At 43.3% G+C, this 21,424-nt stretch overlaps 1 protein-coding gene across 2 annotated transcripts in view; it reads left to right on the forward strand.

Annotated features, from left to right (window-relative positions):
• The window catches only part of LOC144792904 (phospholipid scramblase 1-like), a 353,744-nt gene that overhangs the window by 42,390 nt on the left and 289,930 nt on the right, over nucleotides 1-21,424 (forward strand). The window contains exons 2-3 of one of the 2 annotated variants that reach the window (XM_078668109.1): nucleotides 15,897-16,091; nucleotides 17,371-17,400. In XM_078668109.1, coding sequence (XP_078524235.1) covers nucleotides 17,388-17,400 — 13 coding nt within the window. In that variant the 5' untranslated portion in view covers nucleotides 15,897-16,091; nucleotides 17,371-17,387. The remainder of the gene's footprint in view (nucleotides 1-15,896; nucleotides 16,092-17,370; nucleotides 17,401-21,424) is intronic. The other variant, XM_078668108.1, reaches the window with a different exon arrangement.

A 21,424-nucleotide genomic window follows, 5' to 3' on the forward strand; every position in this document is an offset into this window, starting at 1 on the left:
CGGTCTTGTTAGTGAGGCCTCAGGACTGTGCGCAGGGAAGCGCCACTGGTGGGAGCTGTGGGCCAAAATCACTCAAAAGTACCCCTGAACCCCCCACAGATCTTGTTGAGGTGTCGTCAAGTGGTCCGCAGTACCGATCCCAGGGAAAGTAGACTTATCCGTGGGGTCCTGGGGCGGCAGGGAGAAGCCTCGTAGTGATGTTGGTGTGTAATTAGAGTTGTAGCATGCTGGTGAGCAGAGTAGAGTGCAGCTGGTCAGCCAACAGGAAGCATCCTGGGGACAGTGGGCGAGGTGGTGCCAGTGCTCCACACGCACCTGCAGGCCCGTCTCAGCTGGCAAGTGCCAAGTGGGCCGGGTGCCTTAATGTTGCTGAACGCTTATGGATCAGGTCCGCGACCACCCCCACCCACTTGTAGAGGTGTCGGCATGTAATTAGTGCTGCAGTGTATTGGTGAAGCAGAGTAGTGTGGCTGGCCCAACAGGACACATCCTGGGTGACTGCAGGAGAGAAGGCACCTGCACTGCTCACGGTGGGCTGCTGCTCTGCACGCACCTGCAAGCCTGTCTCAGTTTGCGAGGGCTGAAGTGGACCGGGTGCTGTAACATTGCTGCATGCTCATGGATCAGGACAGACAGCGACTCGACGCCAGCCTGCATCACCAGTCTGGCTAATTGTCTCAGGGGTCCCAACTGCCCCCCCCCCCCCCCACTGCACACTTGAGCTGCTGTTACCCTTGAGGGCCTGCCGCCACTCGGCTCTCCCTTGCTAAAGCGGCCGTCTTCACTCGTGGCCACGACGCCTCCTCCCCATGCTTCTTGTGTCTCGGTTCCTCATCTAATATGTTTTGTTCTCCTACGGATTCTTCCCATTGCAGCAGACTGGGCAGCTGCAGCAGGCAGTCCTCCCTATTCTCACTGCAATGAGTTTGTTGACTTGGGTTCCTTTGTGCTTCAGCTGCCTTAACACATGCTACAGCTCCTGCACTTTATCTCGCTTAATGTGCACATGAAACTGGGCTCACCTACTCTTCTTGGAGGATCCCACGTAAACAAAATAAATATACTTTCACATTTTTTTCTTTTTCTTGAGGCTCTCCATGAGTGTGTGGGTTTCTAGCCGTCTCCCTTTCTCTTGTATGCTAGCTCATGGATCACCCGCTGCAACTCATGGGTTGAAATAAATGTACTGCGCTTGTTAAAAATAGGTTTTAACAATGTGTTGCTACAATTTTGGTGAACTACCACTCATGTATAAACAGAGATTCTATCAATGTGCGGTGGTTTTAAATTTTTTAATTTTTGTTTTGACATGTGGGTGGTGAAAAAGATAAACTCTCTCTTCGGATGGTAAAGATGAGCGCACAATGTGCTTGTTAAAATACCCCTCACACACTAACATGTAGACCAGGTAGCTAGCTAATTGCTCTACCTCAAAACCCCCTTCTTAACGTCCCCAGCTAGGGAAGTGAATAAATGGTTTTTTTCCACTAGCCAGGGGATTTTTTGTTCTTTTAATACCCACACATAAATAGGTCCCTACACTTCACTGACATCACTCACCTTGCACTGTCACATAGCCTCTGTCACCTTCAAAGTGCTCCCGCGTAGTTCGTTAGGTCGTAGCACGCCCCGCCCCGTAGAGGGACAGGAAGACCCCAATGATGAAGCATGACACTAAAGGATTTTTTTTAGTGTGTGAGGGGAATTTTAACAAGCACATTGTGCTCTCATCTTTACCATCCGAAGAGAGAGTTTCTTTTTCACCACCCACATGTCAAAACAGAAATTAAAAAATTTAAAACCACCGCACATTGATAGAATCTCTTTGTTTATACATATTTATACATAATTGGAGGGTGATTCTGTCAATACCTCTACACTTCCTCTATTGTTTTGGAACTACCACTCATTGCAGGCCACGTCAAGCTTCTGTCCTATTATTCTTTATGGCTGTGTTCAAGATGTTCGCTTTTACTCTGAGAAACCGCTTTCTGTGTGACTGTTTTCCACTTATCTCCAGTACTATGAGTTCATCAATCGCACACACCGGTTAGGAACGGTGCCCCCCCCCCCCCCCCCCCCAAGAGCCTGTTTATTTTAGACCTATCGCTTTAACAGTAGCATGACTTCAAAAATCCTCCTTCAATTTCACGCAAGTACCTATTGTGAAATGTAAATTGCGCAAGAGCCTTTACTGGTACACTACTTTTCAAGAATCCTATTTCTGTTCAAGTCTCGACATATGCAAAAAGCAGGAATTTAAATAGTATTTGCTCAAATATAATGCACTTTTTTTTACTATACTAACATGTGACCAAAAACAGAAAATTATTCATAAATATTTTATTTTGTTTATTTTTATCAGCTTTTACTTCAGTATTGGGTGTTGGCACACAAGTGGTGAAAGACTAGTCTTCAATGAAGCATTACATACAAGTTACTGTTTTAGCATCTGTAATTCACATCAAAACATAACCGATTCTAAAAACAGTGCATAGACGCACTCGGCGAATTTATTACGAATCTAAAAACTCACAGTATTCTACTCAAAAGCAACAAAGAAATGTGTGCATGGACATTACAACCGATAATTGGAAGAAGAATCCCCAATATGCTCCTTTACCAGCAATACTTATAAGACAAGTATTGACAAAGTGAGAAGTCTTATTCAAATATTTCTTTTAAAGCAGCACTCGCTACCTCCACTTATCCTGTTTCTAAGCATTCCTATTATTTACAAGTGAGAGACTAAATTAATAAGGATATTGTGAGGCCTTAGGTCTATTTCTTTACCATTCCATGATCAATTTACTTCGTTTGTACGCTTGTCTCTCCAAAGGTAGCAAGCAGAGCAGGCTTATCGCAGGGTGCGATAGTGGGACAGCGATTCCGATGCATGATCCAAGATCGGACCTGGGGTATATGTAAATTAACAACAATGGTTCAGTGGGACTTTTTATTTATTTTTATTTTTTTACTGTATATTTACACAACCAAAATCTCATTTTAAGTCTTCAATCTAAATTGCTCGGTTTATTCTTAAACATACATATACATGTAAGCAAAAACAAATAGTGCAGACGACGCAGTGCTCGAAAGGTGCAGTATTTATAATGATGAATCTATGCACTGGAATGTCTAAGAATTTTTTTTGTAAAACATGGAACAGTCCAAGACACAATCACAGGTTCCTGCCCACCATTTAATTTTGATAAGACAATCCCAATAAAATTGTTGACATTTCGACCCTCTTAATTCATAGGGGTCTCTTCAGGACAAATGAGCCATCTGCCATTTTTCCTTCACAAGACAAAGTGTAGAGAGAGGTTGGTATAATATACTTTGAATTAGTCAATTCTGTACTAATAAAGATCCACTGAATGAGCTAAAACATACCTACAATCACTATGCGTTTACCGTATGCTGGGTGTTGTCAGCCGAAGTCTGCATCATTGCTGGAAAAAATGTAATGGAATGTATGGGGAAACAGTTTCCTTGTACTTTAGGATGTTTGTAAAGCACATGGCTGCCACAGCAGTGGGACGTCCCAGTGCTAGCCTTAGAAAGGACGGCAAGAGGAAGATGGAGGAATTAAGTGAAGAAAAGCCAGATCTTCAAGTCTTTACTGAAACGCAAGTGATTCTGAGTGATCCTGCTTGACAGTGGTAATGCATTCCAGAGGGCAAGGGCTCTGGCACGGAAAGAGCACCCTTTGGCATGTGCTCTTATACTTGCGGGACATGGACCAAATGCAGGTTGGATGAATGAAGGGCTTGCACAGGAACATAAGGGTGGAGCTGCTTGGGAAGATGGCCCCTGAGATTTCAAAATGTTATGAGCCAGACATAGAACCATAGATTCTCTTGCCCACAGGGAGCCAGTGCAGCCTGTGGATGAAGCTGAAAACCGAGCAAATCTTAGGGATAGCAAATGGTATCCATGCTGTGCATTTTGGGCCATCTGTAGTCTTTTGGTTGCTGTCTTGTTGGATCCAAAATATAGCGCATTTCAGTAGTCCAGCCTAGAGAGTATGGTTGACTGGATAATAACCTGGCGAGCCTGGGAATCAAAAAATGAGATGGTTTTTAACCCTCGTAGGAGTACAAAACATACACCCACCACCAATTTTGCCTGTACCTCCAAAAGTAGGAGTGCTGGCAATCCAGACTCCCACATTTCCTACCACTGCTTTAGGCTGGGGGGAGGCTCTAAAGTAGAGGGCTCACCGTAGGAGAAGAATTTCCGATTTGCCTGGATTTAACTGTAGGCATCTGTTATCCCTCCCAATGTGTGGCTTAATATATACGCCCACACACTCGCTAACCCTTACTGGATAACGTCATGCAAGAGTACTGCTAGAGTGCCAACAAAACTACTCCTGCTGTCAGTCCTCCCCCCCCCCCCCCCACCCCATTGTGGATAGTCTCCTTCAGGGCTCAACTGGCCTTAATGGGCACCAGGCATTTCCCCGGTGGCCCGCCAGGGTTGGGGGCCGATATTGTTACAGGGCCAGAATGTGCAGGGAAGAGCATGCACTCTTCTTCCACGGTCTCAAAATAAGGCTAGACTTCTCACTCTGGCAGCCATATTGGATATATACTAGTTATACACCATACATGGATGTGTTAGACTATTAAAAAAACGGACAAAGTTACATGTGTAATTAATCAAGGGGGCATTAACCACATTTGTCACATTCCAATTGTCAGTGGCCACTAGTGTAATGCTGTACAAGGGGTCCTATCCATAATAAAGCTGCACATAGACATGATGCATAAGCATATCTCGTAAAACTATATTTTATGAATTATTCACCCAAAATAGGTGTTATTTACAAGATATTAAAACAATGATGTATAATGTCATGCAGTAACACATTATATAATTAAGACAAAGTAGCCATAATCAATCTGAGTTCACACACATCATTTAGCCCCTTCCTTTATTCAGTGCTTTTCAGTCCTTCCGCCTGCATTTGTGAGCTGCTAAAAGGTCTCCCAGGTTTCCACCTCGTGTCCAAACCTTCTTAGACATTACAATGTGTAGGTGTATTGTAGTAAATAGGCGGGAGATATGATGATTATAAATGAGTTCCTTTATTGTAGTTAAGTAGTCAAGAAAGAGCAGAGCAGACCCTCCAGTGCGGCAGCAAATGGTCAACTGCCACAAAGTAGAATCTACTAAGTCAGCATACAAAGAATACAGAATGCAGAACACTAAGAATAGCTATTCTATGAAAGACTAGAACGATAACTTATTATGTACTACACATTCTCCTTTTCTCTCTCTTTTTTTTTTTTTTTTTTTACTAAACAATGAAGATAAAAGGGAAAATTTGTTTTTTTTAAAAAAAATTTTTTAACACAAAGTCTTGCAAATAGGTTGGAGGTTTTCTAGACCTAGGGGGGCGTGTTGAAATTAAACCACCTTGAACAGGAGCAAAGGTCTGTAAAAAAACAGGAGCATCACCTCCTCCAGAGGTGCTAACTCTATTTTGAACTGTAGGTTCAATGGGTCTATCATTTGCCAACACATAGCCACTATTAGGAGAAGTATGAACATCAGGAATGTGAGGAGTAGAAGCATTTACAATCTGGGAAGGCAAGGAAGTAACAGTTTTCTCTCTTTTGTAGAGGGCAACCCTCCTAAAGTTCCAACACTCTCCATTGTTAAGTATAACGCAGTGATTGAGAACTTTCTTAACTTTGAATGGCCCCTTAAATTTGGATAAACCCTTCTGTATCCTTCCCAACTTAATTTTGACCAAATCTCCTACAGAGAAAGGAGAACTCTTGACGTTGCTCTGTGGAAGAATTTGCTCAATATCCTTCTGCTGGACACTTACTGAATCACCGTGAGACTGCAAGGTGACAACATTCCTCATCCATGACGGTAACAATTTCACTCCAGGGTCACGTCCCCTCATTAATTGAAACGGGGATAAATCACCCACAGCCAAGGGAGTGGTACGATAAGCCCACAACATTTCATTTACCATTTTCCTGACTATATGTCCACCACTGAAAGCCATTTGGATTATTCCTTTCACAATTTTATTTGCTCTCTCACAGACAGCATTGCCCTGTGGGTTATATAAGGACGTGCGATGGTGGGAAATTCCACATTCTTTTAAGTATTCTTGCATGTCTCTGGATGTGAGCTGGGGACCATTATCAGTGATTATGACAGAAGGCAACCCTTCTTCCTTGAAAAGATTTCCCAAAAATCTGATAGTGTTGGATGTAGTGATGTCATTCGTGAAATGGACCACCAACCACTTAGTGAAAATGTCAACAACTACAATGGCAAATCTATCATTCTCTCTCAACTCACCCATGGGGCCAATAAAGTCAAGACTGATTGTGTGCCAGGGTAAGTTAGGACTTGTAATATGTGCATCAGGAACAACCTTAGGTCCAGTTTTTAAACGTTTCTCACCTTCTGTGCATAGAGGACAATTCTCGATCCAATCAACAACCTGGGAGTCTACTCCGGGCCACCAAAAGTGTTCCTTAATGCGCCTCTGAGTTAGGGTTTGGCCCATGTGTCCCTCATGTGCTAATGCAAGTAATTTATTTCTCAATCCAAAGGGTGGAATGAATTTTTCCCCTTTAAAAAGTATGTTTCCATCAACAGAAAGGTCGTCTAAGACTTTGACATAAGGTCTAACTGAAACAGAAATGGAACTTTCACGCCTAGATCCTAATCTAACTAGTTTGATGACCTCTTGAAGAGTGGTATCTATGTTCATCTCTCTAGACCAATCATTAGAGGAAAAAACACCTTCTCCCACAAAGACAGCATCTTCGACTGACGCCACAGCAACATCATCCAAGTTCAAAGGCTTCACCATACTATCAGAAGAACGCCAATCTAGAGACCACCTTGAAAGGCAGTCTGCTTGGACATTCCTCCAGCCAGGAATATACTCTAACGTGTATTGAAACTCTTGTAACCTGGCTGCAAGTCTCATTAGACGAGCAGAGCCTTTTCCTGCTCCACCAGGTGAGAGGACTTTAATGAGTGGTTTGTGATCTGACCTTAAAGTAAACTTCATGCCCCATAGATATGTGCGAAAATATTCCACAGCCCAAGATGCAGCTAATGCTTCCCTTTCGATGACCGCATAATTTTTTTCAGTGTCAGTGAGTGTTCTAGAAGCAAAGGCCACTGTAACTTCTGATGTCCCTTTCATTTGAGATAGCATGGCACCCAAACCATGTGCACTGGCATCTACAGTGACTATTGACTTGTTGTGAACATCGAAGGGAGACAACATTTCAGCATTACAGATTTCATTTTTGATATTTACAAAGCATTCTTGTTCAGTCCCCCAGATGAAACTAACACCACGTTTAAGTAAAGATCTTATGCAGGCAGTTTTGTCAGAAAAACTTTTCACGAATTTTGAGTAGTATTCTATTAACCCCATGAAAGAGCGTAACTGATCCTTATCACAAGGGGCAGGTGCAGAGCGGATGGCTTCACACAAGTCTCTTTTGGGTTTAATGCCAGCAGAGGGGATAGTGTATCCTAAATAATCTACCTCATCCACCCCAAACAAACACTTGTCTTTGCGTAGGGTGAGACCAGCATTAGACAGTTTTTCCAAGACCACTTTGAGAGTGGAATTATGCTGATCTTCAGTGAGTCCATATATCAAGATATCGTCCTGGAAATAAACAACTTTAGGTACCCCTTCAAAGAGATTTGATACTAAACGTTGAAACACGCTAGCTGCTGATTTCAGGCCAAATGGGAGTCTAGTAAATTGATAAGTACCCCAAGGAGTGATGAATGCTGTTAAACTTTTGGAGTCTTTATGTAAATCGATTTGATAAGCACTCCTCAAGTCCAGCTTTGAGAAGTACTTGGCACCATTTAACGTGGTAACTAGTTCAGCTATATTTGGTAAGGGAAAAGTGTCGGCTACGACACAATGATTAAGTGACCTGAGGTCCACACAGAACCGGAGTTTACCGTCAGATTTCTTGGTGACGACAATAGGCGAAACCCACGGGGAGGCTTCTACAGGTTCAATAACACCTGACGCTAACATATCATCAAGTAGAGACTTGACTTCATCTCTAATGACAATTGGAATGCGTCGCACTTTGTGTTGGATAGGAATTGAATCTGGTTTGAGAATTATTTTATGAGAGTAGCCCTTGAGTCGACCCAAATTTTCTCCAAAAACATCTTCAAAATTTGATAGTATGGGAAGTATCTCCGACTACCATGACTTGGGGATTAGCACGGGGATTAACTATTATGTAGAGGTCATATTGATGTACCCAACCTAGTATAGCTGGGCCAGATTCAGAAACATATACTTTTCCAAAAATTTGTCTAGTCAGAAACTTTATGTTCGCTTCAAAATAGCCTAAAATGTTTAGGGGTTCTCCTTGATATCCGCCAGGAGAAATATCTTTTGGAATTAGTGAACCTAAACCCCACGTATCCATATAAAGAGAATTGGGTACAATGGTGTATCGCGAACCAGTGTCAACCATCAATTGTACATTTTTGTCATTAATAATGAAAAGCGCTTTTGGTCTATTTCTTCTCTTGTGGTCTTCATGTTGAGAGTACTCAACATTTTCTACTACTAAAATTTTGTTATTGTCATCATCGTCTGTAATATCATTCACACATGAGACTGAAGGACGAGCTTTGCTCCTACATACTCGAGCATAATGTCCTATCTTACCACATTTCATACATTCTTGTTTGGATGCAAAACAAAATTTTGAGTCAGACGTGTGACCCAAACTACCACATCTAATGCATTGTTTTGAAGGAAAAGGTCTAAAATTATTTTGACTCCTAACATTCAACGTCTTTTTGTTGAATAATTTCTTCTGTTTGACAACAGCAACATCGTCTTGCTCTTCTTCCTCTTGCGTAGAATAATTATGAGAATGGCAAGACACTTCATTAATGTCACTTGAATTAGTTCTCTTTTCTAATTCTCTCATACATCCTTCAGATTGTTCCACAACTTTTGCCAAGTCAATTGCTGTTTGAAGATTAGGGTGTTTTGCTGCCCATAGGCGCTCTTGAATTTTTTTGTTATTACATTGTACTATTAGCTGGTCCCTAATTAGTTCGTCTGTCATATTACCAAATTTGCATTTTACAGACATTTCTCGCAATCTTGAAACAAAGTCATCTATAGTTTCTCCTGTTTTCTGACTCTTGGTATAAAACTTGTATCTGTTCATTACAAGGTTTTCTTCCTTTGCATATCTTACTTCGAGACGAGAAATTGCTTCCTTATATTCGTCAACAGGAGCCTGTGCACCAGCCTGTGGCAGAAACCTAAAAACACGTTGGCCCTCCTTACCCAGTGAACTTAAGAGTAGAGCTTTTTTCCTCTTAGCAGAATATTCTTGTGCATCTAAGGCATCTAAATAATTCTCGAACATGGGGAACCAATCTTCCCATAATATGCTGGGTTGTCCTGGGTTGGATAGGAAGCTGGGTGGTAAGACTACAGCACCACTATGAGGAGCTACTTGCTCCGACATCTTTGAGTAGTAACTGTTATTTAAGAGAGTCAGTTAAAAAAAACGAAATAAGACGAATTTTCAAAGAATTAGTCTGAAAATATTGTCAATATTGAAAACAGTGTATGAGTATTATTCTTCCGCTTTTAAAACTGAATAAAATGAATGTTTACTTGATAGGGACGCGCGAAAGACATGCGCATCGTCGTTGCTTTGCCGGAGATGAATTGGTTACTATGGGGATTCAATGTGGCTTCCTCAGCGTGGAGACGTTAGACGTAGGAGCGTAGCTTGCGGCGCTGGCGTGATTATGCAGAAGAATGCGTCACACTGGCAGGGACTCTGGCACGATTTGAGCGCGCAGACTAGTTTATGTCAGTCAAACAATCGCTTACTCCTTTAGACATTCTAGTACGTCATCATTCTAAGAGAAGGAGCGACAGGAGCTAGGAGTAGGCAGAGCGAGTGGAGATCAACTGAGGTAAGCGGACAAGAGAAGATAGTAACATCAAACACTTAATTTTTTCACTTGCCGTTTAGAGGAGAAGACGAGGTGTCTCAGTTGATGTACTCCGTGTACAGTTGAAATGTTTTAAAATGATGAATTCATCTCTGGTTGGTCAGCTCTGCTTTGTTCTTGACTTGCTGGGCCGGGAAGGTCGATGGGTCCATTGAAAGTTGTCGCCAAAATATTGTAGTAAATAGGCGGGAGATATGATGATTATAAATGAGTTCCTTTATTGTAGTTAAGTAGTCAAGAAAGAGCAGACCCTCCAGTGCGGCAGCAAACAGTCAACTGCCACAAAGTCGAATCTACCAAGTCAGCATACAAAGAATACAGAATGCAGAACACTAAGAATAGGTATTCTATGAAAGACTAGAACGATAACTTATTATGTACTACATGTATCATTGTAAATACTGCACATAGACGGGCGGAGAGGGCCTGGCGTAAGACCTATGGGGCTGATTTAAAAGCTCAATATGCCAGGTCCGTAAAGCTCTACCATCGGGCTATTTGCCGAGCTCGAGCGGCTTTTTATGCTGCAGAATTCAGGAACAGTGCTAATCCGTCGAAGGCCATTTTTAAGGCCGTAAAAGATCTTATGGCAAAGCGGACGACCTCCGTGACTGTAACCTCTCTCTCCCACTGTGAATCCCTTGCTGCATATTTCTTGGGGAAGGTCCAAGCTATATACCGGACATTCTCTAGCATAGGGCCCGGTTGGGAGAGTACCAGTGGGCCACCTCATCAGTCTACTCTGCTTGCCTTCCCCCTTCTTACCACGGATGGGTTTGACAAACTTGCGTTGCAGATCAAATCTGGATCTCCCTCTGATCCAGTAAGGCCTGCTCTCTTCCGAGATCAGGCTTTTATAGGACGCTTGGCTGTGCAGTCCCTTGTCAACCTTTCCTTGGAATCTGGCGTGGTGCCAGTTAGGTGGAAGCAAGCTGTGGTGTCCCCAATTATTAAAAAGTCCTCACTGGACCCGTCTAAGCCTGAAAGTTACCGTCCCATCTCGCTGCTACCCTGGCCGGCAAAGATCGCAGAGGCCCATGTCAACTTAGCCCTGTCTGAACATCTTGTCCGGACCAATGCCCTTGACCCCACACAACGGCTTCCGTGCTGGTCACAGCACGGAGACCGCGTTACTTGTGATGGTGGAACATCTCCGTGCAAGGCTGGATGCTGGTCAAACGGCGGCGCTTATATTGTTAGACCTTAGCGCCGCCTTTGACACGGTATCTCACAGCATCCTCCTGCATCGGCTTGAGGAGTATGGCATTGGTGGCCAGGCGTTGCAATGGTTCCGCTCCTTCCTCGACGACCGCTCCTTCTGTGTTGCCATTCCTCCCTTCAAGTCCAAGATCCAACCACTGGCCATGGGGGTCCCGCAGGGGTCCTCGCTGAGTCTCACGTTGTTCAATCTTTACGTGAGACCGCTGGCTGATGTCGCTAGGCAGTGGGGCCTAACTTTGGTCTCATATGCCGACGACACACAGCTGGCGGTTACTCTCAGCGGGGACGCGGAGACTGAGGCCCCTAGGTTTCAGTCTGGACTGAAGGCGGTGGCTAGCTGGTTGACAGGTAACTGTCTCCAGCTAAATGCCACAAAAACAGAGGTGATGGTGGTCGGCAAGGGAGTGGAGCTGTGGGGCGATCAATGGTGGCCTACAGAGCTGGGACCCACTCCAACCCCGGTGTTGGAGGTGAAAAATTTGGGGGTCTGGCTGGATGCGGGCCTCACTTTTGTAGGGCACACCAAAAAAACTGCTGCCTGCTGCTTCGGTCTGTTAAGAGGTTTGAGACCTGTTCTCAAGTTCTTCGATGCCCCGACCAGGCAGCTGATGATCCAGGCAACCATCATCTCTCGCCTGGATTATGCTAGCTCTCTTCTGGCCGGGGCCAACCAGGCCGAGCTAACTCGTCTGCAGCGGGTTCAGAATGCTGCGGCGAGGGCGATTGTCGGCCTGCCCAGATTCTGTTCGGTGACAAATGTTTTGCGCTCCCTACATTGACTTCCGGTAAGGAAGCTTATCCTCTTTAAGGTGCTGTGTCTTGCTTTCAAGATCTTGAGAGGTATAGGCCCGGAAATTTTATCCAGCTGTCTTTCCTTCTATGTTCCCACCCGCACCCTCCGCTCCCAGGGTCTGGCCCTTGCTGTGGTCCCCAGATTCAGGCTTAGTCGTATGGGTGGCCGCTCTTTCAGTGTAAAAGCTGCAGTAGCGTGGAACTCCCTCCCTGTGGAAATTCGCTTATTGGAGGATCTTTTGACCTTTCGGAGGGCTATAAAAACATTCCTGTTTTAAATTGTTTCTTTATGTAATATTATTTTCTCGTGTTATGTACTACCTTGTCTCTGCGCCGGGACGCTCCTTGGCTGGAGTATCTGTGCGCATAAGAAATTAATATAACATAACATAACATAAGTACACCTTTTGAGCAATGCGCTGCCCGTACTTTATTTGATTTTGATGACATTTATATGTATGTTTAAGCATAAACAGGGCAATATTATTTGAAGCCTTAAAGTGAATTGGGTTGTGTAAATCTACAGAAAAGAATCCCACGGAACCAGCAATTTAGATAAAGCATAACATGATTGTTGGACCTGGGGTCACCACTCCACATAGGGTAACCTGGCACAGAATGGGTAGGACTAAACTCCAAAGCAATTGTGCTGTGTTTGCATCACACTTCGTATACTAACTCAGCGCCCATCCACAAAAAGATGACACTACACCAGTTTAGAAAAATACGGTCTACTTTATAAAAACTCTTTTCAGTATTTCATTGTCCTTTAGCAGAATTTAGGTTCAGTACATTAAATAAATCCACATTTAGTTATCAGCAACATCACATTAGCAAATCGCATTGATTACACTTCTCTCCTCTTTCTTATAGGAGGTCTATTTTCACCCTTGCACTTCTTGCGCTCAGTTAACTCTCTACAGTGTCAGTGAAGATATTCAGCAAAGGTAGAACTTCCGTCAATAACACTAAGTCGTTCTTTAGCCTTGGGGTTTTAATACATTTTAAGCTGGGAGATTCAGGTATACAATATGGTTTCATTAACAGCACGTTAGTACCAAGGCTTAGGTGGCTGGAGCAGTGAAAGTAAACAGGTAGGATACTTTAATGTTTACATACCACCCTATAATTCACTCTGACCACAGTGTTTGACCGGAGTTTTCAGTTCTGTTCTTTGGCACAATCTGTGGGGAGTAGCAGAGGTAACTTTCCCCTTTCCCCAATCAGTACCTTCTTTCTTATTACTCCTGGGGCAGTTCTGATACCCCGATCTCCGTGAGCAGCAATTTACCCCTCAATCCGGAGACTGCTCCCTGCAGGATTTTACGAAGCAGGTGCAGGAATCCGGTCAGAGAAAGTCACGCACTTTTAGGAAATGGAAGCAAGGGGCCGAAACAGCTGCGAGGATATCCCCAAACCCGGTGGTTGGTTTTCTGTCCCCTCCGGTGACTGACAAAGTAATTGAGGCCTGTTAGCCCGGGTTCGGCAGACTCTCCCCTCCCACCACAACTCTGCCATTCGCTGCAAGGCCCTTTTTAAACCTAGGGCCGGGCACTCACTCTTTCGGCCTTACCGCGTTGTGAGGGGGGGCGTCTCGGCCTCACACTTGCCCACGCTACCACTCCTGTCCACCACCACGATTCGGCGTGATTCTGGCCCCCGCGCTGCAGGAGTCCAGCAGCTATCTGGGTCTGAGCTCCGCTGCGGCTTCTTCGCCTCTTCAGTTCCGCGTCCCAACCACGCCTCGCTCGTCAGAGGGGCGGGAACTAAGCATGCCGGCCTCCTTTCTTCCGGAATCTCACTCGCCTACTGCTCAGTACTCCACACGGCTGGCTTCCCCAGTTCACCGCCCGGCTGACACTAACAGGCCCTTCCCGCGGGATCTCTACCACAGGGGCCTAAGAATCAGCAACAGAAGTCCGGTGACTGGGTCGCCACTCGCCGACCACTACTAGGTAGGATTGTTTCTCTCTACACTTTGATATGGCCCAAGGTCTCTTTTGGGATGTGGCGCAAATAGATTTACTCCCACACTTTCTGAGAAGGGACAATTCAGACTGGATTGCTTAAAAGGAGGAGACGACAGCTGAACCAACTCTTTTCCAGTCCGGCCCGTTCTCAGGTGATTCCCCAAGCCAGTTATTTACGTCACCTCACAGGATACCTCCCAGGACCAGAGGGCGATAAATAGCGAAGGGATTTCGGGGCTCAGTCAATAGGTAGGGGACCACGTCAGCAGAGCAGCCGGCCCAAGGGACAGTCTAACTCCTATCTGTGCGCCTGTCTCCCCACTCCTTCACTCCTCACTAACTTCACCTAGGTTCTCTCTGGTCACTCTTCAAAATGGCCGCCCTGACACTGGCCCTTGGCTTCCAGAACCAGCTGGAAGGTTCTAGAGCTTTTCCCATACTCTCCTATGGTGCCAGTCCCTGAGGTAAAAATATGTGACAGGTATAGGCCACCATTTTAAGTCTTTGTGTTCACGATTTTGTGTGGCAACTAGGCCTCAAAAAGTTAGAGGGGCAAGGTAGCACCTAACCCCTAGGGCAACGCCAAAAATTCCAGTGGACAAACAAAAAGAAGAGTTAGGAGGCAAAAAGGGAACAAAATAAATAAATAATTAGGAGGGACCACCCAAAGGGCTGACGGGTCTAACAATGATATTGTCAAATCAGTCACTTTTCTACAGACTGGGGGCACAATGTATAAGGCAGTATGTAATGAAACCCTCAAAATAACTCTCAATCCACAATATGAACATTCTTTGCTCCACCTATGCACAACTTACACCCACCTGACACCCATGGTGCTTGTTATCGATACAGCCCTTGGCCACATGACAGACCATACTTTTTGGACCCTAGGAAATGTTTACAAGTACCCACGGCATACATCATCACTAGAAACCATTGGCAAAGCCAACCTGTCCTAAAGGAGAGACCTATTATCTTTGCCAATACTTGTTTTCCTAATACAGTTGTTTGTGCCTGTTGTAATTGTTGTGTGTATGACGCTGGGTGTGTTGTAACTGCCACATTTCTGCTTAATTGCACAGCTGCCTGTATCTACTGTGGCTGTGCGTCTTCTGTTGGTATCAGTGTGCCTTCCCTTTGGTTGATAATTGTCTGCTGAGGGTGTGGAGTTTTTCAAACGGTAAGGGCCTACTTTGTAAAAATCTGACAACTGTTGGTCGGCTTCTCATGATGTTTAGTGGTGTATGACTTCCTTCTATGTTTGCATCCCCTTTCTTGAGGTGTTTACTCTAAATCGGATGTCTTCAACCTTCAGGGTCGGCTTGTCAAGGGTACTAAAATGATCATTCCTTCAAGGGCGGAGGGTCTAAGAGGGAAGGCCGCCAAGCTTTGAGCAAGAGAAGCATTTATTATACTCTTGTGGGAAACGGTCAACATGAAAACAATGAAAGAATTTAGAGTGGCAATAAATAACTCTGAAAAGGGCAATCTGGTTTAGTCTGGCCTTCAACAGGTTGAACTTGTTTCCACTGTATATGCTCTGAGGCTTCTGATTGGCAGTTAGAGAATTAAAAAACAAAACTCTAAAGTAAAACTATTGCAAAGTGAACAGATTTGAAACGTAATACATTTCTGACTGACTTTTGCTCTTTCTCCACTTACCCAATTTGTTCGCATTCATTCTCAAATTGTGCTTGAACGGTGCCTTGGCTAGAGCTCAGACGTTATTCATTTTACCTAAGGGTTTGTAAATGAATTGAGACAGAAAAGTAGCCTTCCTTTTCCACGTGATTATTCAATGTGTGACTCCTGTAGTAGAATTGATTTTCCTGTGTTCCTTTGAAAAAAAAATAATTTAAACTGCTTCTCTTCTGGTTAAAGCTACGACAAGGAAAGGGGTTGGAACAAATTATCTTTATGCAACAGGACTTCACCTTTGAGGATTCTGCCCTCCTGCTGCCTCATCTATAGAGTGCTAAAGAAAGTCTGCACCACGTTTTTTTCCTGGCTTAGTACAGACGGCTTCAGATTTCTCTCACAGACGGATTGAGTACAACAATACAGAGTTAGCTTTGGGTAAGCCTCTTGCTCATGAATGGATGGCTTTGTTGTCTAAGTATGCTTCTCTTTCTTGGATGGTTTCTCTCCCTGTAGCCGTGTTTATCCATCACCTGAAGAATTTCTTCTTTATCCTCACTTTAAATTGGCTTAGTTATATCCTTCCTCCTGGGATTATTAGAATATTTTTTCTCTCCAGTAGCAGTCTGTTGGAGAACATGTCATGCTCCTTGCTCTAGTTCGTTCTGTATCTCCTCAGCTACTTCTCTCACTCCTCTCCACAGGGAAGATCTTGAGCACCCTCCAGTTTTCCTTCATTCACAGATATTGTCTAGTGTTGCACAGCATGCTAGGTGGCGGCTTTGTGATGCCCATGATAGTGGTCCTTCAGCACTTTCTTGTGCCTCAAGAGGCACTCTTCACCCCCCCTCCGTCTTCTCCCCCTTTCCTGTCCCCTCCTGCTGCCCTCTTCCACAATGTTATTTGTTGTGTCAATGCCAGATGTTTTTAAATGTGCATTGGCAACGCCAAAAGTAGCAACACCCATGTTAAAAGCATAGATCATAATATTTTCATACTTTCAGAATGGAAGACATTATGTAACACAGTGGCAAACCTAAGTCTGGAACGTTATTTTCTATATTCTGAAGATGGCCAGCACATTGCATGGCACAATGTACAGCTACCTTGGGTTTTAAAAAAAATACTTTCATGCTTTCTAGGTGGCCATTGTGTTGCATAATCAAATTGCATTTTACACTATGATGACCATCTTGAAAGTATGAACATTTTTTTTTAATGTTTTAAGATGGCGGATTGCCTTTTTTTGTTAAAAGCATCTGGCATTAGCACAGCCAACAATAGCAGCGACCAGAAAGTGACAGCAATGTAAGAGAATTTGGCCTTGCCTAATTATTACAATGGGGCATTGGACATGGCATTCCTTTAGCTGGTGCTAGAGGTGCCAAGTTTTTTTGCTTTCCGAAGCATGTATGTTTGTTACTTATAAAGGAGCACTCCTGGGGCCCCACAATCTTTTTGATGCGCGATCTGCAAAACTTTCCATCAGCCCGTTGTTAATGACTTTACATAATGCTGTACTCTTGACTGAACCAGACTTTCTTATGAATGTATACATCCTCATATGACCAGCTATCAAAATTATCCATGATAATGAATAAATGAGCCACATTCTTTTTCCATTATATGCAAACTCATGTGTTCTAGATTTTTTTTTTTACTGCCTAGTGTACATTTCTATATCTATACATGTAAATGTTATTTTTTTTTTCTTCAGGTATATTTTAAAGAAGGATGGAAATGCATGGTAAGTTAATTAAATGGCAGTTGCAATGTTTAAGTTCACTCCATAGGTAATATTATTTAAAAGTCGATTTATGGTTGTCTGTTGGTTATCACAGTACAAGGAAGCCTTTTCTTCTATATAAAAAAAAAAGTTATGCAAAAATGTCCTAAACATTTTCACAGCCTTGCTTGCTTTCACCCTTTGGGGCTTTGTGTCTGAATGTTATTTGACCTTTCACCCTACCCATGTGGACCCTCATTTAGCAATCCTTAAGTGTCACTTCCAGAAGACAAGGGAGCTTTCCTCATTGTTGGCTCTCACACTTGTGTTCCTGTGAGAATAATTTTCTCACTTGTATGTCTCCACTTAATCTGACCTATTTGGGATGAAAAAGAGGAGCAAGCATGTCAATATAAAAGTATCATTGCTTTCTTTTGTTGCCGGCTGCCACAGTTCACTGTATTTCATGTCAAAGTCCTATATAACCTTGAGTAGCCTTCTTTTCCATTCCCACCCACTAGATGTTTTAATATGTTATTAATTATAATCCTAAAATGTAGGTTTGAAAACTGAGTATGCATGGGACTGATGGACTCAACAGATTGTTGTGGATTGTGGGATCATTCCTGGTTCCATAAGATCCAACAACAAGGATGTCTTCATTATATGTGAATTGGGTTTCCCGGCTCTGCAACAACTGCAACCTATCAAGTATTCCAATCTTCTAATAGCTTTCTATGGTACAATAAGGACACAGTTTTTTTCAGAGGTATACACCATCTGCAGAAGCAATGTCTTATCACCCATGGGTACCTGTATCATGATGAGTTTCCACTCCAAGTCTCCAAGAATTTAGAGGCTTTGCATGGGATTGTTTGAATTTATTTGATTGTGCTTGATTTCTGCACAGTGCTTGCATAGCTATTATCATTTTATCCCACCCCACCCCTTTTTAACTTGCCAGCTTCTACTCCCACCAATGTGTTTCCTGGGACAAGTAGTGTCATCATTTGAAAAGTATGTGACAGACATTACTATATTTGTATAATATTTAAAACCATTGTCACTTATTGAGAATGTTTTTAGGTTTCAAATGTTTGCTTGCACCATCAAGTGGATCCTGGTTCGTTTTTTTTTTGGGGGGGGGGGGGTTAGTAGGATCAGGCAAGTAAATAGAACTAAATGCAGCTGATAAAAAATATTGCCCACTGCACACCTCCAATGCTTAGATAATTCTGTTTGGTATCTATACACTTAGACCTCACTGAGATGATTTTTCATAGCCTATAAATCCTTCCATGATTACACCATAAAACATTAAAAAATGAGTGCAGTAAAAACATTGAAGGTGTATTGCAAAGTACCAGCCAGGTGGTTTAAGCATTAGGCTTCAAGGACAGTAATAGATGATGCCATCCATTAATTTACTTAGAATAGTGCATATTTATATGCACTTACATGTCCATCTCTAATATAATGTAACATGCCTCCTGGGCTCAGGAGGCCTACCTTAGTGGCGACTGGCATGTATTTAAAAAGTGCTTTGACCTTGCACCACATGGTGTGTGCAAAGTCGAGTTTGAGCTGTTTGCATCAAGTAAGGATTGCTTTCATCTGTTTACTTGTGTCACTCAGAGTGGCACAATTAGTGCTTCAGGGTCTGGTGACCCATTTAACTCACATGCCCTAGGTATCACTGGTACCACTTACCAGGGACCTGTAAGGGGATTGAAGAACTTGCCAATTGGGGTTACCAATTTACATGTCTCAGATTTTTAGGAGGGAGCACGGGGGCGGGGGGTCTGGTTAGCAGGCTCCATTGGACTTTCAGAGTCAGAACCATCCACAGTAGGGCAAAATGCGGGGGGCCATAGAAAAGGGGCACTTTCCGACAAAAGGTGCTGGGCCATTCCGACTATTTTTTCCCAAACAACAAGTAAAAAGGATACTGTCCCTCTTGATCATGTCTACTGGTGCTGACAGCAGGTGGTTGCATTCACCTTATTGTTGATGTTGAAGGGGATTGCACAAACTGGATGTACTGTTCCCTGCATCTGTTATCCTATATATTTATCGCAGTCTGAGTGAATACAACAATAGATCATTTATCTGAGGCCATTCTATTACGTATGCGTTCTTTTTTTAAAAAAAAATTTTTTTATGTCCTGTGGAGAATAGGACTGGTCTGGTCACGGTTTCTCTGTGAAATATATGCAGTTATCCCTTAGAGGATTGTCTCTTTGCCATGGAAATCCAAGTATACTACAACTAAGTTCTCACTCCCACTGCAGTCGTCTTATTGTCTACAATGCCGCCATTCATCTTGTGAGCAAGAGCTTGAATTGCACCCGTTTAAATTAGCTGGGGTTGGATATCTATGAAATATATATGAAAATGTTTTGAAGGTGGGATTCTCTTGTAATGATAGCCATACTTTTTCAGTCAATTTGTTTATTAAATAGATGTGAAGGTTATTCTGTCTTTTTGTTTCTTTACTTTATACAAACCATTAGGAAGGCTGTTGAATATAAAGTGTTTTATTTTTTTTTATTGTCGTAGCGGACACGGCAAATGTCAATCTTCATTGGTTAGTGGATGCTCTATACACCAGTTTTAAGGTCCCTTTGTGTCACTTGAACGTCAAAGGATTCTTGTTTTGCCTAGCTGACTAAATGCTTACTGACCTTGCAGTGAGGTATTCTGGCTGAAGATATAATTAAACCACTGGTCTTCTGTATTTTTTTAGCAAGGCAGAGTTCAAGTTCATTTAATAACCTCTTTCATTGTCCACTGTGTTTAATAGCATGGCGGGGTTCCCATTTTCTTGCATTCCTTATAATGGACACCCAGATACTTTGGTTAGAAAAACCTTCCATAACACAAGGCACCCTACCGAACTCGATCTGTACTTGTGCATAGCCAGGAGTCCATTGTAGACCGCCCAGCTAGTCTCAACTTAGGTTGATTTATTGTGTCACTAGGACAACATGCATCGTTCATTCCCTTGTCAATGCGTGTGATCATGAGATGTAGCTTTATGAGCCTGCCCCCTTACTCCTTCCAATCTGTTAATCCATCACAAGATCCTCCTGACTCAGTTCCTTTAAGAAGCAAGGTAATATCTGTAACCATTTACGGTGCTTGTTTTCAGGTATTCGTTATGATACACGGTTGTGAGAAGTTGGCCTGGTATATGATGTCCACAGTTCTGTGGGCACCTTGTATCAGTCCAAACAATCCCTTATGGTGATGGTTGTAAGTCAACCTTATAGACAAGCAATCCTAGGGGTAGCATGGACTAAGCAGCCTTAAAGGCATAATTCAAGAGGGCATGTGAAGCCAGCTGTTTTACCATATGCAATCCTGTAATACCAAATGAAAGGACACCACACAAGTTATATATTATAAAAATATATGTATTTATTCTCAGAATAATCCCCACTACTCTTTATGAGCAATGAAGCACAAGCGTTTAAACAAAAGCACAATATAACATATACAAGTTGCATGTTTTTGGATGAGGCCAGTGTCCACTCAAACCATGTATCAAAAAAGTGGTATAACCATCACTAATCGATCGGGGGTAAGGCCTAGGGCCTTGGGAATTGCTTGGACTACACTGGACTAACCACAGTTAGGACGGGAGTAGCCCACGGGATTCGGGTGCAGTGCAGAAAGCACAAGCTTGCACCAATGTAAAGTTAATGGTGCGTAAAAGTTACTGTTTTACAGTTTTAAGAGTCTTCCGACTGGACTAGAAGGACAAAACTTTAGAGTTGGACACTAGAGGTGTAGTTCTCTACAGAAGCATCGTCGTTCAAGTGTTAACTCACCCACAGGAAGCGGGTGCCCAGGTGCAAAGATGTGTCGGGTTTCGTCACGCAGTTCTAAGGTGCCTGTAGATGAAGATGCTGCAGGCGTCCAGAAGAGAAGTGTCCGGTGTGATCCAAGGGTGGATCGAACTTGAAGGGTACCTGAATGCAGAGGGGGACAGAGTCTGGGTCACTAGCCAGTGACCAGGAAGGAACCAGGCAATGTCTGGCGC

Source organism: Lissotriton helveticus, chromosome 11 (assembly GCF_964261635.1).
Source record: "Lissotriton helveticus chromosome 11, aLisHel1.1, whole genome shotgun sequence".
Taxonomy (NCBI): Eukaryota; Metazoa; Chordata; class Amphibia; order Caudata; family Salamandridae; genus Lissotriton; species Lissotriton helveticus.